Below are 27,343 nucleotides of genomic sequence, written 5' to 3'. Positions count from 1 at the left end.
CTATTATATTATGTCATAGAATTTTTTAATAAATTCACACAGCATAAGAATAAATGTATAAACATATTCTAAGTAACAACTCTCCTTCCTACCTGTCCTGAAACCACCCAGTTCCTCCCCTTATCCACCTTCCTTCTTCTACCCAAATTAACTACTGCTAGTATCCTTGTATATCCTTAAGGTTATACAAGAAAATTAATGTACAGCCTATTGCTGTCAGTCACTGTCCCCTGCTTTTTCCTCTCAACAAACGATAGGTAGCATGACAAAGTAAAAAATTATATCCTCCTGGTTAAATGAGACTTCCATCATTAAGCAGTCGCTAATGCTTTCTGTTCCAAAATCACATTGTTTGATACTGCAGCTACATCACCTTTTTGTTAGTGTATACAGGCAAACCTCATTTTATTGCACTTCACTTTACTGCACCTAGCAGATATTGCCTTTTTTACAATTTGAAGTTTCTGGCAACCCTGCATTGAGCAGGTCTATAGGCTCCATTTTTCCCAGCAGCACTGGCTCATTTTGTGTGTCTGAAATATTGTGAATTACCAAAATGTGACACAAACTTTTTCATTGCTGTATCTGTTACAGTGATCTGGGATCAGTGATCTTTGGTGTTACTACTACAACTCACTGAAGACTCAGATGATGGTTAGCATTTTTTAGCAGTAAAGTTCTTTTTAATTATGGCATGTACATTGTTTTTTAGACATAAGGCTATTGCACACTTAATAGAGTGCAGTATAGTGTAAATTTTGTATGCACTGGGAAACCAAAAAGTTCATGTGACTTGCTTTATTGTGATACTGGCTTTATTGAAGTAGTAGTCTGGCACTGAACCCATAATAGCTCCAAGGTATGCCTATACTGGCCTATCTTTATCATTCTTCTTTAAAAAAAATTTTTTTTTCAATCTCTTTGTATCTTCACATTTTAAATATACTTCTTGTGACAAACCATAATGGAAAAGAATATGAAAAAGAATATATTTACATAGGCATAAATGAATCATTTTGCTGTACAGAAAAAAATTAACACAAAAGAAATTAACACAACATTGTAAATCAACTATACTTCAAAAAAAATTTTTTTAATAAAAATAAATAAATAAAGACGACTTCTTAATTTGAACTGTCTAACTGGTAACTTTAGTCCATTTATATTTGTTATGACTTATTTATTTGGACCTGCTTCTACAACTTCACTTTCTGGTTTCTATTTCTCTCTTTAATGTAATTTTATTATCTCCTCCTGGGATTCGAATAAGACATGTTTTAGACCTCATTCTGATCTCTACCTCTTAACTTCTGCTGTAATGTCTATCCCCCGGTCTCTCTGTGCAACATTCTGAGTTATTTCTTCTAATCAATTAATTCTCTCTTCTGATGTCTAATCTATTGTTTCTCATTTCAACATTTTCAATTTCTATAAATTCTATTTCATTCTTTTTCAGATCTGTCTCATCATTCCTGGTCTTATCGTTTGCTCAATTTTATGATTCTTTTTTCTTTACACTAGATTTTACATATAATTATTCATTTTCTCACAATTCTAGTATCTGCTAATTCCAAAACCTCAAGTCTTTGGGAATATGTAACTCTTATTCATTGTTTCTGCCAGTTCTCATGTATGTTAGGTTGTCTACTTATGTGCTTGTCATCTTTCACTGAATTCATATTTGCTTGATCTTAATCTTTGAGAATCTTACAGGCTTAAATTAGAAATGCTTTCCTCTAAAGATTGTGCCTGCTGCTGATGAGAACTGTGGATACAACTAACATGAGACCACTTTAGTCTCCTTGGAGAATCTCGGGATTATTCAAGGTTCCCAGATTTGGCTCCCCCATCTCGCTCATTTATAATAGAAGACTGGAGTGCTTAGTATAGGTAACAACTTCCCCCAGAAAAAAAAAAAAAAAAATCAGTTCTCTCATCTGAATGTGATCACTGACTAGGGGATCCTATAGGTAAATAACTGGAGGTCTATGGGTTGTAGAGAAGACAGATGCCTCTCCTGATTATAGAAATAGCTAGTTAGGGCTGTGTGCTCTAGGACTTCACTATTTAGCTCAACTACCATTACCCTCCAAACAGTGAACAGAAGCTTCTTAGAAGGCACTGTCTTGCCTATCTAAACCCCCAATTCCTGCTAAAAGTCATATGATCAGACCTCTACTTTAGAAGGCTTTCTCACTACTATAGCCTAGAGTTAATGTTACAGCCTATATTCTATTCCATGTTAACTGAATAAGAAAACCAGCTTTGCCAAGATCCTTCTGTCCCAGGCATAGCTGCAGATCCTCAGCTCTATCAATCTGACCCTATCTCCAAATTTCATGTGTGTGGACGGGCAACTTTTTCTGTTTTTCAGTACTTACATATATTTATCTCATTTTAGTAAGATTTTTTTAGGGTACAAACTCATTTATTTTGAACCAATAGCTGGTAGTATTTTTTTATATTTTAAATATTTCTGAATAGTTGTATGGCAAAAAGAAATTCAAATAGCACAAATGATCTACAGTAAAGTCTTCCTCCCAATTCTAACCTGCCCCCTCAATATTTCAACACTCCCTTGTCAGAAATAATCATTATCAGCATTTTCTTGAATATCCTTCCAGAGATATTCTCTGCTTATAAAAGCACATCTATAATATGTCCTTGTCTATCCCTCTTACACAAATGGTAGCGTATTTTTAACTCCATTTAGCACCTTACTTTTTTGATAGTTGTCTTTTTAAAGTTAACACTCAGAGTATTCCCTGCTGAGTATAGAAGGCTGGAAGGTAAAACCCATATTACATCATGCAAAGTTTCTACATTCTTAACTGACATATATTTCTTAATAAGAAAAAAAAAATAGAAGGGTGAGGTTTCACCTTAACAATTAAAAAAATTCACCTTCTAAGACATACTCTAATATGCAAACATATTTAGCTGCCTAACTTGGCACTCTATATAAAATGGTTATATTTACTTGCTAACAAAACTACAATTATGAAAATGTAAAGGTTTAAGCCAATTATATTGAAATTGATTGATTCCAAGGGAATTACAGCACTGAACAAAGATAGCGTATTGTTATTACAGAATGTTAAAACTGGAAGAAACTTAAAATATCCAGATCAATTGTATTTCAGGTAAAGATACAGACGCCCAGAGAGGTAAGTTTACAGCATGAGTTACTGGTAAAAATGTTCTTTCAATTACTCAAAAAAATCACTATTCTAAGCCTTTTATATTTTCTCTTAATGAGAAAAACACGCTAATTAAAAAAAAAAAAATGATGAAATTTAACATCAAGTTCTACATACAAATAAATGCCAGGAAGAAAATTTAAAAGACTGGAAGTACACCAAAATGCTAATAGTATTTCTAGACACTCAAATTACAGATGACTTTTTTAGTTTGTATTTGTTTCTACTTTAGAAATTGTATAGTGAGCATAAATTGTCATTTAGAAAAACAAAGTTTTGATGTTCTAATACATCATTCTATTGCCACATTTAAAATACCTAAAATATATACACTGTTAAGAAACACTAGTTAAATGTAGTTATAAGCAATTCACTACTTTTCAATTAACTTCTAGATTTTATACAAAATGGCACTTTGTTCTAATGCAAAGAAATAGCTGTTTAAAAAGCTAAAAGTAAGTTATTTTATAATATTATCCCAAGTATATAATTCTGTAAAACAGCCTTTTCAATTTTTTGCTTCCCCTGTGAGTTAAGATTCTAGTGGGCTCATGATTTGATGTGCAATACAGTTATAAATACCTATTTAGATTTAGTACTATTTGGATAAGCATTTAATACAAAATTTACAAGGAAATTTAGGAACATCCAGATTTTTTTAAATGTCAGGTCAGGATGATTTCCATCACATATTTTTCCAAAACATACTAACTTCAGAGTACATCCTTAAGTGTCCACTTAAGTGTTTATAGATAACTACAATTAGACATGAAAAGATATTTCTGATACAGTAAGTGAATAAAGAAAAGAACTCAGTGGTTAAGAGCAGAGACTAACGGCCAGAAAGTCTGGTTCCAATCCTCACTCTGTCACCTGTGACCTTAGACGAGGTACCTAACTTCTGTGTACTTCAGTTTCCTCATCTATAAAATGAGGACAATAACAGTACCTACTTTTAGGTTATTAAGAGGACTGAAAGTTAATACAAATAAAAAGTTTAGATTACAGCCTAGTATGCATATGCTCACTGGGAATTAACTATTACAACATAATCTCAATTTTTGGAAACTTACAACTACATATAATTTTTTACTTATTAGTATATATAAACCAATAATAAATTTTAAATTATAGACATATTTAACTATAGTAGAAATAACAAAGACTAAGAGAACAGAAAGAAGCCTCAGAAGATAACAGGAAATATATCTTATAGTTTATGTGACATTCTTAATAAAAGTACCTTATTTGCGCCAAATTGCACTCTGGCTTTGCCTTTGACTAAGGTGGCATTGATTTGCATGATGACCGATTCTATTGAATAGGCACTGCTCCAGCCCTACAGAAAGAAGAAAACACTTTTTGAAAACACAATGATATTCCTGACTCCCAGTTAGGAAAGCTTAAGAAAATGGCATATAATGACTCAATAATAGCAAATTAATGTTAAGAAGTTTGTGGTCAAGGAGTAAAAGTAAAGTTGGACCATTTCCAAAATCTTACAAAAAAAGAAGCAAAGCAAACCAACATTCGAAGTGCTAAAAATGAGCAAATTACAACTTTAAATATACATCACTCTTATTGCCCATCCTAGCATAGATTAAGCAGCAAGTACAACGTCATTTTACTAGTTTAAAAAGCTTTCATTATTAAAAGTAGGTGCTATTAGCAAAAAACAAAAACTATGTTAAAGTAGGTACTATTACAAGGAGCTTTGTCCACTTAGAATCTAATTTACATAGTTAAAACACTCTACGGTTGAAAAACACGAGCACCATAAGAAAATAGTCACCTGTTTTGTGAGTAGTTCCATGCATAATGCTCCACCACCCAACACGTACCTTAAAAAGAAAAAGGAATCATACAAAATTCTCTAGATCTTGGTATTCCTTCTTCATCAATTTTTAAAGTACCATTACTAAGAAAGTATGCATACAAGTAAAGATTAGAAGATAACATGCAAAAATGAAAATAGTTGTTAGATTTACAGGACTATGGGTAATTCTAAAATTCTGATGTCATCATCTAAATGTCTTTTTTTTTTTTAAATAATGGTTCTTAATAACAGAAGACTTTTAAGGTATCAGAAACTAAGAACTTAGCCCTAAATATTCCAGAGAATGGGAGCAGGAGAAAAATTTCCTTATATGGCCTTCAACTGTTCTACTCATCCAAAGATTTCTCCACCATCATGTTACACAGCCAAGAGTTCTTCCTCTGACAGGAGTGACTTTACCCTATCTATAATAATGAACATCTGCATTTATATTTATAGTTAAAATTTTTTTTCATTCTGTTTTGAAGATCAAATGGTTCTGACCATGGAGCCCCTCTCTGGGACTCCCTTATTTCTCTTCCCAGTCCTGAGGACTGTTCTCTGAACCAACAATTACTGGGGATTTCCCAGATCTCCCTTAGGAAATCATTATTTAGATCAAGATTCTTCAGCCTTGTAATACTTTCTCAAACAAAGTAATTCGTCCTTTAATGTTAAACTTTAAAACACATTAGGATTTCCCTGGTGGCGCTGTGGTTAAGAATCCGCCTGCCAATGCAGGGGACACGGGTTCGAGCCCTAGGTCTGGGAAGATCCCACATGCCACGGAGTAACTAAGCCCATGCGCCACAACTACTGAGTCTGTGCTCTGGAGCCTGCGAGCCACAACTACTGAGCCCATGTGCCACAACTACTGAAGCCCGTGTGCTTAAAGCCCATGCTCCGCAACAAGAGAAGCTACTGCAATGAGAAGCCCGCACACCGCAACAAAGAGTAGCCCCCGCTCGCCACAACTAGAGAAAGCCCGCGCGCAGCAACGAAGACCCAATGCAGCCAAAAATAAATAAATAAAAATTAAAAACTAAATTTATTTTTAAAAAAAGAGCTCGAATCTTTAAAAAAAAACATTAAATATCATGCTTAAAATCAAAGGTATGGTAATTACAGAAGAAAAACTGTGGTAATATTGAAAATACATAAGGTAAGACCACTGATCAGGTCTAGGTGAAAAGTGAGTCTACCACAAATTTTTTTTGTCCTCTGGGACTTTGCCCATGCCTTTCCCTTCCTTGCCTGAGATTCCCACTGCTGCCTACTCTTCCAAATGCCATATTCCCCCCTGCCCCATAAAACTTTCCAAGACCATTCTAGCCAGCAAATTTTGCATTCTGGCTAACCAAATGCATCCTTGTGTTGACTAAACCAAATTACAGAGAAGTAAGCAATCTAAAAACTTATACTGTAGACCATTAGTAAAAACAGTTACAGTGAAGTTATTCACTAACATAAAGTAGTCAGTAACTACCCCCATCCTGAAGAATTTAGGCAACTGTCTCTCTTACTTGCTTGTCCCAACTTCTGGGAACTTTCAAAGTAAAAGTCTAATACGAAGGAAAGAAAAACACTCCAAAAAATTAAATTAGGGAGGAGAATCATGGGATTTTAAACTTTGTATATTCTCTTATGTTCCTGAAACTCAGAAATCTGTCTCCAATTCTTTGAATCTCCCACTGGGCTCAAAGTGCATCTTGTACATAGTCAGCTTTAAATAAGCACTTGCTGATTTAACAGAATTACAAGATCCAAGTTCTCATTGGGATTTTGGCCCCTCCAAAACTGCTCAAAGTCTAGTAATCTGTTAATGAGTTAACACTCATTACACTCATTGGTCCTTACACTTCAGAAATGCTAAAGAGAAACATTTCAGCAAAAGGAGATGTGTAGACGACACTGAGTTACCAATTATCTAACCACCACCTTCCCTTTTAGCACCCCACTCTTCATTTTGGGGTGGAGAGTCTTGTCAGGAGGGAAGAAGGGAAGTTTTCATACTTGTAGATCAAAAGAAAGTACATTTTCTACAAGCACATAATAGCTACAAAAATGTTTGTTGGATGTCTAACACAAGACAGAAGTAGTTCTAGTACCTATACAAAAAGTGAGCTAAGTATATATTAATGCATATTAAACTTTTCCTTAATATACACTTACTAAACTTTTCCTTAATATATACTGTCAGCAGCATTTACACCTAAAAGAAGTAGCCAATTCTACTTTTGTACTGTATCATTTCATCAACTCTACTTCTGTACTGTATCATTTTATCAATATGTGTTCCAAACGCTTATTGCGCTTTGCCTCCAAACAAAGAGTTCCTGCTGAATATTGAGACAATGCAAGAACATTAGAAAAAAAAAATAATCTAAGAGTCATCTAAAGATAAAATGCCATATACATGGGCATAGTTAATATTTTCAACTTAAAAAAATTTTCAGTTGCCAAAGTTGTATAGCAAACACTATCCTAAGCTCAGCCTCTTCAGGCATTCAATTTATAGAATTTTTGTTTTACTAGGAGGTTCCTGCAAGAATGTTTGCCAGCTAACCTCCCCACCCACAGTCTATGATGATCACTTAATTGCTTTGAGGGGACAACAGATACCATTAATCAGTACTTAAAGGGACAACAAGTAACATTAATCATACAACATGATTCTTAAATCATACAACATGATCCAAAAAACAGAGATGAGAAATAAAATTTTTATATTATAGTCAAATTCTTGATAATGACATTAAAAAAAAAAAGGCAGGCTTATCAGCCCACATAAAACAATCATAATCCTCCCCTTTCGAGGTAAGGAAAGGGGCCATGGATTCTAAGAATAGAGCCCTAAGAGAGGGATAAAGAAAATGCTGACATTTAAAACCAGATTCTTAAGATAATGTTCTCTCAATACAGACAGAAACAACCCATGGTCATCTAGAAGTAGAAGTATTTTCTTTGTGGATGACTGGGACACAAAGAATACTTCTTATTATATCAACCAATAAAGCATCTTCAGTTGCCTACAAACAGCTCTCTCACAATGTATTGTATTATCATCAAATAATCCTTCTGATTCTCACTACACTACACCCTGGACTAAGCAAGAAAGATGGTCAAGTTTCGATGGCTCAATAAAATAGCTCATAAAAATATCAGTGGACTGGGAATTGTATATTACCCTAAACTGCCTACATCTTGCTAACTTACTATATTTTCCTATCTCGTTCATTCATTCAAAAATATCTACTGCATATATAGTATGTATGCTAAAGCACTGAACCAGACACAGAGCATACAATGAAGAAAACTGGCATGACCCTGCCTTCATGATGTTTACAATCCAGTAAAGATTACAGATGTTAAACAAATAAACAATAAAGTGGGGGATGGAGACCCAGAGTTCTGTGAGAAGGAAAAACCAGGAGGCTTATTTTAAATTTGGTGGTCAGGAACAGCATATCTAAGAGTGACACACAGGCTGAGACCTGCAGGAATTGAAGTGTGGGTGGGAATAACATTCCAGGCAGAGGAAATGTATATGGAAGTCATGAGGAAAGAGTCTGCTCGGTACTAGGGGCTGAAAGACAACTAGTGGGGCATTAGCTCAGAGAGGGAAAGTGTGGTAACAAGATGACTGAAGAGGGAAGCAAGGGCAAGATCACAGAGGGCGTGTAGAATATGGTAAGGACATCAACCTGTAGGAGCAGTGGGAAGACATGGGAAGAGCTTAAGCAGGGGAGCAACATAATCAGAACAAATTTGTAAAAGCTCACTCTAGAGAAGCTTTATGAATGAGGGAACAGAAGCAGGAGTCGATCAGGAACCCTCTGAAGTGATCCAAGTGGGAACTGATGGTGGTAGCAACAAAAATGGAGACAAGTAATTGGATCTGAGAACCTTTAAAAGGGAGAATCAAAGGAAAATGAGGAAAAGGTGATGTAAAGAATGACTCCTAGGTTCATTAATTAAGATAAGCAAGACTGGGGAAGGGAAACTGAAAAGAAGATGGGTTCAAGTTTTTGTCCTGAATAGTCTGAGGTGCCTGTATAAGAGACATTCAAGTAGAGGTGTCAAGAAGGCAGAAGAACATTGGAAGCAGAAAAGACATAGGGATGTGAGATACGAACCTGGGAGACAATGGCACATAGAAATATTTCAAAAGCCATGGGAGCTTTTTCGACAAATCATGCTAGAGCAACTGGACATTAGGCAAAAATCTATGACCTACACCTCATACCTTATGCAAAAATTAATTCAGAATGATTCACAGACTTATCTATAAACTGTAAAACCTTGAGGGAAAAAAGGTAGGAGAAAATCTTTGGGATCTAGGACTAGGCAAAGAGTTCTTAGATTTGACACCAAAAGCATTATCTATAAAAGGAGAAACATCTATAAATTTGACTTCATCAAAGCTAAAATATTTTGTTCTACAAAAGATTCTGTTAAGAAGATGAAATGAAGCTACATACTAGAAGAAATTAAAAAACCACATATCCAGCAAAGGACTATTATGTAGAATATATTTTTAAAACTTTCAAAATTCAACGAAATACAATCCAATTAGAAAATTGGCAAAAGACATGAACAAATATCTCTTGGAAGAGTATATAAAGCTGTCAAATAAGTACATGAAGATATTCAACACTGGGGAATATTAGGGAAAGCAACTTAAAACCACAATGAGACATCACTACACACCTAACAGAATGCCTATAATAAAAACAAGTGACATCACCAAATGCTGGCAAGGATGTGGAGAAAGTGTGTCACTCACACATTCTTGGTAGGAATGTAAAATGGTAAAGCCACTCTGGAAAACAGTTTCGTAGTTTCTTTAAAAACTCTATATGCAATGACCATATGATCCAGCAATTGCACTCCTGGACTTGTATCCCAGAGAAAGGACAATACATTCACAAAAAAACACCTGTACACAACTATTCATAGCAGCTTTATTTGTAATACCCAAACACTGAAATCAGTCTAGAAGTCCTAAAGCAGGTTACTGGTTAACCAGACTGTGGTACATGGTGCACCATGGACTAGTACTCAGCAATAAAAAGGAACAAAGTAGTCAGGCACTTAGATGACTCTCCAAGGAATTATGAGTTAAAAAAAAAAAAGCTAATCCCTAAAGGTTGCAATCCAAAAATGTATGATTCCATTTATGTAAATTTTTTTTGAAATGACAAAATACTAAGAATGCAGGACAGATTAGTGGTTGCCAGGAATTAAGGGAAGAGGGAGCATTAGAGGAAAATGGGTATGGTTTAAAGGGGCCTCAGGAAGGATCCTCATGGTGTTGGAACTGTTCAGTACCTTGACTGTGGTGGTGGATACACAAACCTACTCAATATAGAACTTAATACACACATACACACACATGAGTTATAAGTAAAACTGGGAAAAACTGAATAATCTCTACTTATCGTATCACTATCTCTGTATCAATGTCTCATACTGTATCACTGCCTCCTCGTAATATTATACTACAGCTTTGCAAAAATGTTACCACTGGGGAAACTAGGCAAAGGGTACAAGGTATCTCTATTATTTCTTACAACTGTGTGCAAATACACAATTAACTCAATTAAAATTTTAATTTTTAAGAAAAGGCAAAGGAATGAAGGGAAAAGAAAAAAGGACCCAGTACTAAATTCTGAAGAACTCCAATAGGTAGAAGTTAAGTAAACAAGGAGTTTCCAGCAAAAGATACTGAGAAGAGGCAATCAGAAGCCAAGGGAAAAATGTTTCAATGTTGCTGAGAAATCTGATAATCAGATATGACAGAGCCTGAAAAGGGACTTCTGTATTTACCAATACCAAAGTCCCTATCGGCTATACCAGTTTGGGAGGAACACTAACAGCCAATGCCAGACTACATGGGGCTGAAAAGTGAACAGGAAGTGAAGAGTGTGGTTATATACACATTGCTTGTGGGAATGTAAATGGTGCAGCCACTTTGGAAAACAGTCTGGTACTTCATCAAAATGTTAGTTACCAAAGGACCTAGTGCCTCCTCACATAGGTATATGCGAAAGAGAAATGAACATGTACACACAGAAGCGTGTACATGAATATTCACAGCATTATTCATGATAGCCCAAAGGTGGAAAAAACAAATGTCCATGCATAAATAAAATGGAATGAAGTACTGATATATGCTGCAATGTGGATGGACCTTGACAAATTTTTTTTAATATAAATTTATTTTATTTATTTATTTTTGGCTGCACTGGGTCTTCGTTGCTGCGCGCAGGTTTTCTCTAGTTGCAGCGAGCAGGGGCTACGCTTTGTGCAGTGCGCGGGGCTTCTCACTGCGGTGGCTTCTCTTGTTGCGGAGCATGGGCTCTAGGCACATGGGCTTCAGTAGTTGTGGCACGGAGTCTCAGTAGTTACGGCACACGGGCTTAGTTGCTCCACAGCATGTGGGATCTTCCTGGACCAGGGCTTGAACTCATGTCCCCTGCATTGGCAGGCAGACTCTCAACCACTGCGCCACCAGGGAAGCCCACAAATTTTGTTAAGTGAAAGAAGCCAGTCACAAAAGGCTGTAATTTGTTTGGTTCCATTTAAATGAAATGTCCAGAACAGGAAAATCCAGAGAGACAGAAAGGAGATTTGTGGTTGCTGGTGGGTGGGGTGTAGGAAGGAGGAATGAGAAGTGACTGCTAATGGGTACACAGTTTCATTTGGAAGGTGATGGAAATTAGTGGTAAAGGTTGCACAACTCTGAGTATACTAAACCACTAAATTATATACTTTAAAAGGTAAGTTTTATCATATGTAAATTGTATCACAATAAAGCTGTTATGTTTAAAAAAATTTTTTGACTATGACAAGAAACAAATAAGGGAGTAGCTAGGAGATGTGGGATATAAAATATCTGGAACAAAAATTACTTAATAATCTATCCAGAGTCACACTGTTCAAGCTTTAGGCTTATTCTAAGATTGCAAGCTCTGTTCTATCAGGCTTCACACATCTTAGTTCTTCTTTAGTTCTTCCCGTGTCAGCCAGTAATTCTTCCTCTTTACTTAATAGTAGACTGTTATTTTGATTTTGCCTCAACATCATTTTGATTCTGCCTCAAATTAGCACTCACCTTTCACTCATCTTTCCATTCCCATTACTACTGTACCGATTTAGGTTGTCATCACTTCATCCTAAGACAGTGGCCTCAGCTCTAGCTAACAAGGCTCGCATTCTTCCAGGTTTTGTGAATATAAATTTGTCCTGTAGTCTCTTCTACTGTCACCATATTTATCTTTCTAAAACATTCTCTTTACTGTTATTTCCCTGTTCCTGAACCAGTTACAGAAAGATAAATTCAATATCCATGGGAAATAGTTTGCTCACCAATCCATGCTCCTATATAATTATAAGATACTGTCAACACAATTTCTTATAATTCTTCTATATGAATTCTACCCCTCTTGTGTTATAGCTCAAACTGATCTGGCACACTCTGAATACAGCATGCTCTTTCCCAAATGTGTGATTGTGTTTACTTTTCGCCTACATAGACAATTTTCCTTCAACCTCCGTCAGTTGACCAAACCCCACCCAATACTTCATGGCCTAGCTGAGATCCCACTTACTTGTCCAAGTCTTCCCAGATCACTATTGCCAGAAGCAATCCCTTTCTCCTTCAACCTCAGAGAACTTAAGTCCGTGTTTAACATCTGACAATCAATTGAGTACTCAATACTTTTAATCTTTAACATTGCTGCCTTTTAGTATAATGGAAAAATACTTTATTAGACGTTAGAAGATTTATCTGGATAAGTCACCAGCTTATTATTCCAGTTATTCACTTGAATAATGGGAAATTAACCCCATTTGGTAAAAGGCATCAATGAAGAGAAACTATTCAATATATAACAGATTTTTAAACTGAAAATGGCATTATTCATAATTTCATGTGTTTGTCTCTATAACAAGGTGGTAAACTACTAAGATCATAAATTCTTAAAATTCTTGGGATTTTTCACAACAGAATGTGAAAAATCTATGTCAAGTTTACATCAGATTTCAAAATGATCTGATAAAAATATTTTTATATATTTATCCTGAATTGACAAAAAGTTTCCAAATATTTTCCTCAATCATTTATAGCCACCCAGATTGCTTTAATCTAAATGAAACTATTACTATATCAACCATAGAGATGATCAGAGGACTGGATATTTTTAGGTTTTAATCACCATAATATGTCTCACAAAGTGGAATTGATTAGCTGAGCATATCAGAATTCTCAAATTAGTTTAACTGCTCTTACTTTGAGGATCTACAGAACATTTCACAACTAACCTAGGTACAAATTCTGATCTTTTCCCCATCCTTCATATGACTTCTAATCACCAAAAGGCAATAGAAGCTTCAATTAAAAAATGCATGACAATTACCATTTGATTCTACCAAACTGAGACAACCAGTTAGAAGATAAATGACCAGCTTTAGAAGATCAATGACCAGCTCCATAGGCCCATGAGATTTCCTGTGACTATTCCTAGGATCATAGGCATGTGGGATTCACTCTAATCTTAACTTTCTCTAAACCCTCAATCACATCTTACATTTGAAAAACTTTCGATTTTTTAAGGTGAAGTATGCACAAATAGGGGTCATTAAAAACTCTACCTGTAAACATAATGGTTTATGCCAGTTATTCTCAAATTATGGTTCCCAGCCTAGAACATCAGCTTCACCTGAGACCATCTAAGACATGCAAATTCTTAGGCCCTACCCCAGTCCTACTGAATCAGAAACCTTGAGGTAAAGCCTAGCATTCTAGGCCTCCTAGCATTTAATTAGCCCTCCAAATGATTCTGATGTAGACTATCGAAGAAAACAATCACTTAAACTTACCCTCCTGAGAGAACAGGTAACACCACTCGAACAAATGGAGGATCAAATGGAAAATTATCCTAAAAAACAAATAAGCAAGTTTAATTTTAAGAATATCCTTAATACTGAATTATTTAGAAGATTTAAAAATACTCTATAGCCCAGTCACTGAGCCGCCACTGAGGACTCAGCAGCCTCCCCCTTGAGCCCCCTGGCTTCCTGACACTCCGTCCCCCCAACCCGCCTTCTCCAGCTGCCGCCTTCCGCAGGCCGTTTCCACCAAGGAAAAGGGATCGTATCATATGTCCACTATCCAGAACCTCCACTCTTTCTACCCCTTTGCTGATGCAAGTAAGGGTGATGATCTGCTTCCTGCTGGCACTGAGGATTATATCCATATAAGAATTCAGCAGAAAAACGGCAGGAAGACCCTTACTACTGTCCAAGGGATCACTCATGGTTACGATAAAAAGAAACTAGCGAAGGCGTTTAAGAAGAAATTTGCCTGCAATGGTACTGTAATTGAGCATTCAGAATATGGAGAAGTAATTCAGCTACAGGGTGACCAGCGCAAGAACATCAAGAACATATGCCAGTTCCTCATAGAGACTACACTGGGTAAGGACGATCAGCTGAAGGTTCATGGGTTTTAAGTGCTTCTGGCTCACCGAAGCTTACGAGAGGATTTCCTTGCAGTGAGTAGAATTTTCCTTCTGCCCCTTGTCACAAGTTTAAAAACCTCACAGCTTGTATAATGTAACCATTTGGGGTCTGCTTTTAACTTGGGACTACTGTAATCCTTCATGCAATAAAAAGAGCCAAAAAAAACATAAACATTAAAAAGAATAAAAATCGTTTATAAAGAACGTATACATTTATTATCTAATGATGAATGAGGATCATAAACATAAAAATAGTCCTCCAAAATGAAATGAAATGAAAACGAAAGCTAGTAAAAATGAAGTTAAGATCAGGCCCAAACAGAACAGTATATTGTAAACTTAAGAAACACACAGAGATAGCCTCATCAATCAGAGGGCAGAGAGCAGAAGCAAGAAGAACTACAATCCTACAGCCTGTGGAACAAAAACCACATTCACAGAAAGATAGACAAGATGAAAAGGCAGAGGGCTATGTACCACATGAAGGAACAAGATAAAACCCCAGAAAAACAACTAAATGAAGCGGAGATAGGCAACCTCCCAGAAAAAGAATTCAGAATAATGACAGTGAAGATGATCCAGGACCTCGGAAAAACAATGGAGTCAAAGATCGAGAAGATGCAAGAAATGTTTAACAAAGATCTAGAAGAACTAAAGAATACACAAACACAGATGAATAACACAATAACTGAAATGAAACATACACTAGAAGGAATCAATAGCAGAATAACTGAGGCAGAAGAACGGATAAGTGACCTGGAGGACAGAATGGTGGAATTCACTGCTGTACAATACAATAAAGAAAAAAAAGGACGAAAAGTAATGAAGACAGGCTAAGAGACCTCTGGGACAACATTAAACGCAACAACATTCGCATTATAGGGGTCCCAGAAGGAGAAGAGAAGAAGAAAGGGTCTGAGAAAATATGTGAAGAGATTATAGTTGAAAACTTCCCTAACATGGGAAAGGAAATAGCCACCCAAGTCCAGGAAGCGCAGAGTCCGGTACAGGATAAACCCAAGCAGAAACACGCAGAGACACATAGTAATCAAATTGGAAAAAATTAAACACAAAGAAAAATTATTGAAATCAGCAAGGGAAAAATGACAAATAACATAAGGGAATTCCCATAAGATCAACAGCTGATTTCTCAGCAGGAACTCTACAAGCCAGAAGGGAGTGGCATGATATACTTAAAGTGATGAAAGGGAAGAACCTACAACCAAGATTACTCTACCCGGCAAGGATCTCATTCAGATTTGATGGAGAAATCAAAAGCTTTACAGATAAGCAAAAGCTAAGAGAATTCAGCACCACCAAACCAGCTCTACAACAAATGCTAAAGGAACTTCTCTAAGTGGGAAACACAAGAGAAGAAAAGGACCTACAAAAACACACCCAAAACAATTAAGAAAATGGTCATAGGAACATACATATCAATAATTACCTTAAACGTGAATGGATTAAATGCTCCAACCGAAAGACACAGGCTTGCTGAATGGATACAAAAACAAGACCCATATATATGCTGTCTACAAGAGACCCACTTCAGACCTAGGGACACATTCAGACTGAAAGTGAGGGGATGGAAAAAGATATTCCATGCAAAAGGAAATAACAAGAAAGCTGGAGTAGCAATAATCATATCAGATAAAATAGACTTTAAAATAAAAATCGTTACAAGAGACAAGGAAGGACACTACATAATGATTAAGGGATCAATCCAAGAAGTAGATATAACAATTATAAATATATATGCACGCAACATAGGCGCACCTCCAATACATAAGGCAACTGCTAACAGCTATGAAAGAGGAAATCGACAGTAACGCAATATTAGTGGGGGACTTTAACACCACACTTACACCAATGGACAAATCATCCAAAATGAAAATAAGGAAACACGAGCTTTAAATGACACAACAGAACAGATAGATTTAATTGATATTTATAGGACATTCTATCCAAAAACAGCAGATTACACTTTCTTCTCAAGTGCGCATGGAACATTCTCCAGGATAGATCACACCTTGGGTCACAAATCAAGCCTCAGTAATTTCAGAAAATTGAAATCATATCAAGTATCTTTTCTGACCACAATGCTATGAGATTAGAAATCAATTACAGGGAAAAACATATAAAAAACACAAACATATGGAGGCTAAACAATACGTTACTAAATAACCAAGAGATCACTGAAGAAATCAAAGAGGAAATCAAAAACTACCTAGAGACAAATGACAATGAAAACACGATGATCCAAAATCTATGGGATGCAGCAAAAGCAGTTCTAAGAGGGAAGTTTATAGCTATATGAGCCTACCTCAGGAAACAGGGAAAATGTCAAATAAACAATCTAACCTTACACCTAAAGGAACTAGAGAAAGAAGAACAAACAAAACCGAAAGTTAGCAGAAGGAAAGAAATCATAAATATCAGAGCAGAGATAAATGAAATAGAAACAAAGAAAACAATAACAAAGATCAATAAAACTAAAAGCTGGTTCTCTGAGAAGATAAAAAAATTGATAAACCATTAGCCAGACTCATCAAGAAAAAGAGGGAGAGGACTCAAATCAATAAAATTAGAAATGAAAAAGGAGAAGTTACAACAGACAATGCAGAAATACAAAGCATCCTAAGAGACTACTACAAGGAACTCTATGCCAATAAAATGGACAACCTGGAAGAAATGAACAAATTCTTAGAAAGGTATAACCTTCCAAGACTGAACCAGAAAGAAACAGAAATATGAACAGACCAATCACAACTAATGAAATTGAAACTGTGATTAAAAATCTTCCAACAAACAAAAGTCCAGGACCAGATGGCTTCACAGGTGAATTCTATCAAACATTTAGAGAAGAGCTAACACCCATCCTTCTCAAACTCTTCCAAAAAATTGCAGAGGAAGGAACACTCCCAAACTCATTCTATGAGGCTACCATCACCCTGACACCAAAACCAGACAAAGATACTACAGAAAAAGATAATTACAGACCAATATCACTGATGATGAATATAGATGCAAAAGTCCTCAACAAAATACTAGCAAACAGAATTCAACAACACATTAAAAGGATCATATACCATGATCAAGTGGGATTTATCCCAGGAATGCAAGAATTCTTCAATATATGCAAATCAATCAATGTGATACACCATATTAACAAATTGAAGAAGAAAAACGATATGATCATCTCAATACATGCAGAAAAAGCTTTTGACAAAATTCAACACCCATTTATGATAAAAACTCTCCAGAAAGTGGGCATAGAGGGAACCTACCTCAACATAATAAAGGCCATATATGACAAACCCAAAGCAAACATGATTCTCAATGCTGGAAAACTGAAAGCATTTCCTCTAAGATTAGGAACAAGATAAGGATGTCCACTCTCACCACTATTATTCAACATAGTTTTGGAAGTCCTAGCCACAGCAATCAGAGAAGCAAAAGAAATAAAAGGAATACAAATTGGAAAAGAAGAAGTAAAACTGTCACTGTGTGCAGATGACATGATACTATACATAGAGAATCCTAGAGATGCCACCAGAAAACTACTAGAGCTAATCAATGAATTTGGTAAAGTTGCAGGATACAAAATAATGCACAGAAATGTCTTGCATTCCTACACACTAATGATGAAAAATCTGAAAGAGAAATTAAGGAAACATTTCCATTTACCACTGCAACAAAAAGAATAAAATACCTAGGAATAAACCTACCTAGGGAAACAAAAGACCTGTATGTAGAAAACTATAAGACACTGATGAAAGAAATTAAAGATGATACCAACAGATGGAGAGATATACCATGTTCTTGGATTGGAAGAATCAATATTGTGAATATGACTATACTACCCAAAGCAAGCTACAGATTCAATGCAATCCCTACCAAACTACCAATGGCATTTTTTACAGAACTAGAACAAAAAATCTTAAAATCTGTAGGGAGACACAAAACACCACGAATAGCCAAAGCAGTCTTGAGGGAAAAAAACAGAGCTGGAGGAATCAGACTCCCTGACTTCAGACTATACTATAAAGCTACAGTAATCAAGACAATATGGTACTGGCACAAAAACAGAAATATAGATCAATGGAACAGGATAGAAAGCCCAGAGATAAACTCACGCACCTATGGTCAACTAATCTATGACAAAGGAGGCAAAGATATACAATGGAGAAAAGACAGTCTCTTCAATAAGTGGTGCTGGGAAAACTGGACAGCTACATGTCAAAGAATGAAACTAGAACACTCCCTAACACCATACACAAAAATAAACTCAAAATGGATTCAAGGCCTAAATGTAAGACCGGACACTATAAAACTCTTAAGAGGAAAACACAGGAAGAACACCCTTTGACATAAATCAACGTAAGATCTTTTTTGATCCACCTGTTAGCATAATGGAAATAAAAACAAAAATAAACAAATGGGACCTAATTAAACTTAAAAGCTTTTGCACAGCAAAGGGAAACACAAACAAGACGGAAAGACAACCCTCAGAATGGGAGAAAATATTTGCAAACGAATCAACGGACCAAGGATTAATCTCCGAAATATATAAACAGCTTATGCAGCTCAATATTAGAAAAACAAACAACCCAATGCAAAAATGGGCAGAAGACATAAATAGACGTTTCTCAAAAGAAGACATACAGATGGCCAAGAGGCACATGAAAACCTGCTCAACATCACTAATTATTAGAGAAATGCAAATCAAAACTACAATGAGGTATCACCTCACACCGGTTCGAATGGGCATCATCAGAAAATCTACAACCAACAAATGCTGGAGAGGGTGTGGAGAAAGGGGAATCTTCTTGCACTGTTGGTGGGAATGTAAATTGATACAGCCACTATGGAGAACAGTATGGAGGTTCCTTAAAAACCTAAAAATAGACTTACCATATGACCCAGCAATCCCACTACTGGGCATATGCCCTGAGAAAACCATAATTCAAAAAGACACATGCACCCCAGTGTTCACTGCAGCACTAATCACAATAGCCAGGTCATGGAAGCAACCTAAATGCCCATCGACAGACGAATGGATAAAGAAGATGTGGTACACATATACAATGGAATATTACTCAGCCATAAAAAGGAACAAAACTGGGTCATTTGTAGGGACGTGGATGAATCTAGAGACTGTCATACAGAGTGAAGTAAGTCAGAAAGAGAAAAACAAATATCGCATATTAACGCATATCTGTGGAACCTAGAAAAATGGTACAGATGAACCAGTTTGCAGGGCAGAAATTGAGACACAGATGTAGAGAACAAACATATGGACATCAAGGGGGGAATGTGGCGGGGGGGTGGTGGGGGTGGTGGGATGAATTGGGAGATTGGGATTGACATGTATACACTGATGTGTATAAAATGGATGACTAATAAGAACCTGCTGTATAAAAAAATAAATAAAATTCAAATAAATAAAAAAGAAATACACAAAGGTGTTCCATGTCCAATAGAACTATATAAAGGAACCATCCCAATAATGATAGACTAGGTAATTTGGATCAATCCTCTGGCTAAGAATTAGAAAAGGTAGACAAAAATGTACAATTACAGAGCTAAGATCAGGAAGAGAAAGGGAACCCCAGAGAGTGGGGCCTTTTTTTTCCCTTTGCGTTTTCTTTCAATTACAGGAGATGAAGATAAGAGGTTAAAGAAGCTAGGGCTAAGAAGATAAAAATTGGATTTCAGGGTCCACCAAGTGAAGTCTTTACTAGTCTCCAACACTTTAGGTTGGGACCCTGAAGGACAAACCACAAACTGCCCTGAAGGAATGAAGCCAACCTTTACATCATCTCAATGCCTTTCTGGATTCAGTGATCCTGGATTGCTACTGCCCAAGCACCTGACAGGGGCAAAGGTACATCTTCTCTGTAGAGGAACAGCATCCAAGGCTTTGAATTACCTCTCTAATTTTTCATATATAATATCTATCACCAAAAATAACCAGTCATGAAAGACTTAAAGACGGCCATGTGAGGCCTGGTCTTCTTGCACTTGAGGCTCCACGTTGAGTTGCTTGCATGCAAAGGGCAGCTTCTCATAATATTGACATTCAGTCCAGTAATCCTCCACTGTAACAGCTCCTTTACTTTGCAGTGAAAATTGCTTTGTATGTATATTATGACATAGTATGAGTGTGTTTCATGTTTGGTAATTGCAATCATTGTTGCTTTTGTTGTGGTCATCCATGTACAATGCTTGGTGTCAGTCTATTTATCTCTTGTAAAAATAAAATACAGTGTGTGTGTGTGTGTGTGTGTGTGTGTAAAAAAAAAAAAAAAAAAAAAAAAAAACAAAAAAAAAAACAAAAAAAAAAACAAAGGGCAGCTTCTCCAGGTTCTTTCCCTGTGCTAAATGTGGCCCTGCAGCTTGTCAGTGCCCTGGGCAGTGCTTGTGGCCTCAGTAACCTGGGTGCCCGTGTGTCTGTGGTACACCCGAACCAGGGGTCTGTCTAGCTTATGTCAAGTCTCCAGGGAAAGCCATTTTTTCAATGTCTACAATGGAATGGCAAGGCCTCTGATAACCAGGTGTAGAAGATATGCTTGCTCTTCAGGGCACAGTTCAGAATAGGGGACCTTCAACATGGCAGAGACTAAGACATGGAGATCACCTTTCTCCCCACAAATACAAAAATACTTCTACAAGTGGAACAACTTTTACAAAACACGTACTGAACACTAGCAGAAGACCTCAGACTTCCCAAAAGATGCCTGAAGGTGACCTACATGCACAAGGGGGGCCAAAACCAAAGCTGAACAGCAGGAGTTGTGGGAACAAAGAGAAAGGGAAATTTCTCCGTGCAGCCTCAGGAGCAGCGGATTAAATCCCCACAATCAACTTGATGTACCCTGCATCTGTGGAATACCTGAATAGACAACAAATCATCCCAAAATTGAGGCAGTCGACTTTAGAAGCAACTGTAGACTCAGGGTTTTCTGTCTGCGACTGATTTGTTTCTCATATTTATGTTTATCTTAGTTTAGTTTTTAGCTCTTGTTATCATAGGTGGATTTGTTTATTGGTTTGGTTGCTCTCTTCTTTTTTATTATTATTTTTTATGTTAATAATTTTTTATTTTTTATTTTTTTAATTTTTATTTTTATTTTCTTTCTTTTTTTCTCCCTTTTCTTCAGAGCCATGCGGCTGACAGGGTCTTGGTCTCCGGCCAGGTGTCAGCCCTGAGCCTCTGAGGTGGGAGAGCCAAGTTCAGGACACTGGACCACCAGAGACCTCCTGATCCCCCATAATATCAATTGGCAAGAGCTCTCCCAGAGATCTCCTCCTCAACGTTAAGACCCAGCTCCACCCAAAGGCCAGCAAAGCTCCAGTGCTGGACACCCCATGCCAAACAACGAGTAAGACAGGAACACAACCTCACCCATTAGCAGAGAGGCTGCCTAAAATCATACTAAGTTCACATACACCCCAAAACACACCACCACACACGGCCCTGCCCACCAGAGAGACAAGATCCAGCCTCATCCACCAGAACACAGGCACTAGTCCCCTCCACCAGGAAGCCTAACACAACCCACTGAACCAACCTCACCAACTGGGGGCAGACACCAAAAACAACAGGAACTAAGAAGCTGCAGCCTGTGAAAAGGAGACCCCAAACACAGTAAGTTAAACAAAGTGAGAAGACAGAGAAATATACAGCAGATGGAGGAGCAAGGTAAAAACCACCAGACCAAACAAATGAAGAGGAAATTGGCAGTCTACCTGAAAAAGAATTCAGAGTAATGAGAGTAAACATGATCCAAAATCTTGGAAATAGAATGGAGAAAATACAAGAAACGTTTAACAAGGACCTAGAAAACTACACAGCAAACAAACAATGATGGACAACACAATAAATAAAATTAAAAACTCTCTAGAAGGAATCAATAGCAGAAAAACTGAGGCAGAAGAACGGATACGTGACATGGAAGATAAAACAGTGGAAATAACTACTGCAGAGAAGAATAAAGAAAAAAGAATGAAAAGAATTGAGGACAGTTTCAGAGACCTCTGGGACAACATTAAATGCAACAACATTCGAATTATAGGGGTCCCAGAAGAAGAAGAGAAGAAGAAAGGGCCTGAGAAAATATGTGAAGAGATTATAGTTGAAAACTTCCCCAACAAGGAAATAGTCAATCAAATCCAGGAAGCGCAGAGTCCCATACAGGATAAATCCAAGGAGAAATACACAAAGACACATATTAATCAAACTATCAAAAATTAAATACAAAGAAAAAATATTAAAAGCAGCAAGGGAAAAGCAACAAATAACATACAAGGGAATCCCCATAAGGTTAACAGCTGATCTTTCAGCAGAAACTCTGCAAGCCAGAAAGGAGTGGCAGCACATATTTAAAGCGATGAAGGAAAAACCTACAAACAAGATTACTCTACCCAGCAAGGATCTCTACCCAGCAAGGATCTCATTCAGATTTGACGGAGAAACTAAAACCTTTACAGACAAGCAAAAGCTAAGAGAATTCAGCACCACCAAACCAGCTTTACAACAAATGCTAAAGGAACTTCTCTAGGCAGGAAACACAAGAGAAGGAAAAGACCTACATAAACAAACCCAAAACAATTAAGAAAATGGTAATAGGAACATACATATCAATAATTACCTTAAATGTCAGTGGATTAAATGCTCCAACCAAAAGACATGGACTGGCTGAATGGATACAAAAATAAGACCCATATATATGCTATCTACAAGAGACCCACTTCAGACCTAGGGACACAAACAGACTGAAAGTGAGGGGAAGAACAAATATATTCCATGCAAATAGAAATCAAAAGAAAGCTGAACTAGCAATTCTCATATCAGACAAAATAGACTTTAAAATAAAGACTATTACAAGAGACAAAGAAGGATACTACATAATGATCAAGGGATCAATCCAAGAAGAAGATATAACAATTGTAAATATTTATGCACCCAACAGAGGAACACCTCAACACATAAGGCAAATGCTAAGAGCCATAAAAGGGGAAATTGAGAGTAACACAGTAATAGTAGGGAACTTTAAACCCCACTTTCACCAGTGAACAGATCATCCAAAATGAAAATAAATAAGGAAACACAAGCTTAAAATGACACATTAAACAAGCTGGACTTAATTGATATTTATAGGACATTCCATCCAAAAACAACAGACTACACTTTCTTCTCAAGCGCTCATGGAACATTCTCCACCAGAGATAATATCTTGGGTCACAAATCAAGCCTTGGTAAATTTCAGAAAACTGAAATCGTATCAAGTATCTTTTGCAACCACAACACTATGAAATGAGATATTAATTAGAGGAAAAACAACTGTAAAAAACACAAACACATGGAGGCTAAACAATACGTTACTAAATAACCAAGAGATCACTGAAGAAATCAAAGAGGAAATCAAAAAATACCTAGAGACAAATGACAATGAAAACACGATGACCCAAAATCTATGGGATGCAGCAAAAGCAACTAAGAGGGAAGTTTATAGCGATACAATCCTACCTCAAGAAACAACTCAAATAAACAAGCTAACCTTACACTAAAGCAATTAGAATACTCTGGTTTCTCTTCAGATAGAATAAATCTTTCGCCTTTTACTAAAAAAAAAAAGCAATTAGAGAAAGAAGAACCAAAAAAAACACAAAGTTAGCAAAAAGAAATCATACAGATCAGAAATAAATGAAAAATAAATAAAGGAAACAATAGCAAAGATCAATAAAACTAAAAGCTGGTTCTTTGAGAAGATAAACAAAACTGATAAACCATTAGCCAGACTCATCAAGAAAAAAAGGGAGAAGACTCAAATCAGCAGAATTAGAAATGAAAAAGGAGAAGTAACAACTGACACTTCAGAAATACAAAAGATCATGAGAGATTACTACAAGCAACTGTGTGCCAATAAAATGGACAACCTGGAAGAAATGGAAAAATTCTTAGAAAAGCAAATCTTTCTGAGACTGAACCAGGAAGAAATAGAAAATATAAACAGACCAATCATGAGCAGTGAAATTGAAACTGTGATTAAAAATCTTCCAACAAACAACAGCCCAGGACCCGATGGCTTCACAGGTGAATTCTATCAAACACTTAGAGAAGAGCTAACACCTAGCCTTCTCAAGCTCTTCAAAAATACAGCAGAGGGATGAACACTTCCAAACTCATTCTATGAGGCCACCATCACCCTGATACCAAAACCAAAGATGTCACAAAAAAGAAAGCTACAGGCCAATATCCTGATGAACACAGATGCAAAAACCTTCAACAAAATACTAGCAAACAGACTCCAACAGCACATTAGAAGGATCACACGCCAGGATAAAGTGTGGTTTATCCCAGGAATGCAAGGATTCTTCAGTATACCGAAATCAATCAATGTGATACACCATATTAACAAACTGAAGAATAAAAACCATATGATCATCTCAATAGATGTAGAAAAAGCTTTCGAAAAAATTCAACACCCATGTATGATAAAAACTCTCCAGAAAGCGGGCATAGAGGGAACCTGCCTCAACATAATAAAGGCCATATATGACAAACCCACAGCCAACATTGTTCTCAATGGCGAAAAACTGAAACCATTTCCTCTAAGATCAGGAACAAGACAAGGTTACCCACTCTCACCACTGTTATTCAACATAGTTTTGGAAGTTTTAGCCACAGCAGTCAGAGAAGAAAAAGAAATAAAAGGAATTCACATCGGAAAAGAAGAAGTAAAACTGTCACTGTTTGCAGATGCCATGATACTGTGCAGATGACATGATACTATACATAGAGAATCCTAAAGATGCTACCAGAAAACTACTAGAGCTAATCAATGAATTTGGTAAAGTAGCAGGATACAAAAGTAATGCACAGAAATCTCTTGCATTCCTATACAATGATGATGAAAAATCTAAAAGAGAAATTAAGGAAACACTCCCATTTACCATTGCAACAAAAAGAATAAAATACCTAGAGATAAAACTACCTAAGGAGACAAAAGACCTGTATGCAGAGAACTAAAAGACACTGATGAAAGAAATTAAAGACGATACAAACAGATGGAGAGATATACCATGTTTTTGGATTGGAAGAATCAATATTGTGAAAATGACTATACTACCCAAAGCAATCTACAGATTCAATGCAATCCCTATCAAACTACCACTGGCATTTTTCACAGAACTAGAACAAAAAATTTCACAATTTGTATGGAAACACAAAAGACCCTGAATAGCCAAAGCAATCTTGAGAAAGAAAAATGGAGCTGGAGGAATCAGGCTCCTGGACTTCAGACTATATATACTACAAAGCTACAGTAATCAAGACAGTACGGTACTGGCACAAAAACAGAAATATACATCAATGGAACAGGATAGAAAGCCCAGAGATAAACCCACACACATATGGTCACCTTATTTTTGATAAAGGAGGCAAGAATATACAGTGGAGAAAAGACAGCCTCTTCAATAAGTGGTGCTGGGAAAACTGGACAGCTACATGCAAAAGAATGAAATTAGAACACTCCCTAACACCATACACAAAAATAAACTCAAAATGGATTAAAGACCTAAATGTAAGGCCAGACACTATAAAACTCTTAGAGGAAAACATAGGCAAAACACTCTATGATATACATCACAGCAAGATCCTTTTTGACCTACCTCCTAGAGAAATGGAAGTAAAAGCAAAAATAAACAAATGGGACCTAATGAAACTTAAAAGCTTTCACACAGCAAAGGAAACCATAAACAAGACAAAAAGACAACCCTCAGAATGGGAGAAGATATTTGTAAATGAAGCAGTGGACAAAGGATTAATCTCCAAAATATACAAGCAGCTCATGCAGCTCAGTATCAAAAAAACAAACAACCCAATCCAAAAATGGGCAGAAGACCTAAATAGACATTTCTCCAAAGAACATATACAGATTGCCAATAAACACATGAAAGGATGCTCAACATCACTAATCATTAGCGAAATGCAAATCAAAACTACAATGAGGTATCATCTCACACCGGTCAGAATGGCTATCATCAAAAAATCTACAACAGTAAATGCTGGAGAGGGTGTGGAGAAACGGGAACCCTCTTCCACTGTTGGTGGGTATGTAAATTGAAACAGCCACTATGGAGAACAGTATGGAGGTTCCTTAAAAAACTAAAACTAGAACTACCATACGACCCAGCAATCCCACTACTGGGCATACACCTTGAGAAAACCATAATTCAGAAAGAGTCATGTTGGGCTTCCCTGGTAGCACAATTGTTAAGAATTCACCTGCCAATGCAGTGGACACGGGTTCGAGCCCTGGTCTGGGAAGATCCCACATGCCACGGAGCAACTAAGCCTGTGTGCCCCAACTACTGAGCCTGTGCTCTAGAGCCCATGAGCCACAACTACTGAGCCTGCGTGCCACAACTAATGAAGCCCACGTGCCTAGAGTCCGTGCTCCGCAACAAGAGAAGCCACCACAATGAGAAGCCCGCATACCACAATGAACAGTAGCCCCCGCTTGCAGCAATCAGAGAAAGCCCGCACACAGCAATAAAGACCCAACACAGCCATAAATAAATAAATTAATTAATTTATTTATTAAAAAAACTAAAACAAAACAAAAAAGAGTCGTGTACCATAATGTTCACTGCAGCACTATTTACAATAGCCAGGACTTGGAAGCAACCTAAGTGTCCATCGATAGATGAATGGATAAAGAAGATGCAGCACATATATACAATGGAATATTACTCAGCCATAAAGAGAAACGAAATTGAGTTATTTGTAGTGAGGT

At 36.7% G+C, this 27,343-nt stretch overlaps 2 protein-coding genes across 2 annotated transcripts in view; one reads left to right on the top strand and one right to left on the bottom strand.

Annotated features, from left to right (window-relative positions):
• Positions 1–27,343, bottom strand: part of UBE2Q2 (ubiquitin conjugating enzyme E2 Q2) — a 68,080-nt gene that overhangs the window by 3,013 nt on the left and 37,724 nt on the right. Inside the window, exons 9-11 of the mRNA XM_036843457.1 lie at positions 13,900–13,958; positions 4,993–5,041; positions 4,444–4,539 (exon numbers count right to left, since the gene is read on the bottom strand). Of these exons, the coding sequence (XP_036699352.1) occupies positions 4,444–4,539; positions 4,993–5,041; positions 13,900–13,958 (204 nt within the window). The remainder of the gene's footprint in view (positions 1–4,443; positions 4,540–4,992; positions 5,042–13,899; positions 13,959–27,343) is intronic.
• On the top strand, positions 14,084–14,531 carry LOC118890505 (eukaryotic translation initiation factor 1-like). The gene has a single exon (XM_036843458.1). It carries the CDS (start codon positions 14,181–14,183, stop codon positions 14,529–14,531), a length of 351 nt encoding a protein of 116 aa, XP_036699353.1. The 5' UTR covers positions 14,084–14,180.

The sequence above is a fragment of the Balaenoptera musculus genome, chromosome 2, assembly GCF_009873245.2.
Source record: "Balaenoptera musculus isolate JJ_BM4_2016_0621 chromosome 2, mBalMus1.pri.v3, whole genome shotgun sequence".
Classification (NCBI taxonomy): domain Eukaryota; kingdom Metazoa; phylum Chordata; class Mammalia; order Artiodactyla; family Balaenopteridae; genus Balaenoptera; species Balaenoptera musculus.
Note: the sequence above shows the minus strand (reverse complement) of the source record. Positions and strands in the feature narration are given on the sequence as shown.

What these genes read in the sequence shown, in the direction of transcription:
- LOC118890505 (XM_036843458.1), top strand. Translation starts at nt 14,181, where the DNA reads ATGTCCACTATCCAGAACCTCCACTCTTTCTACCCCTTTGCTGATGCA.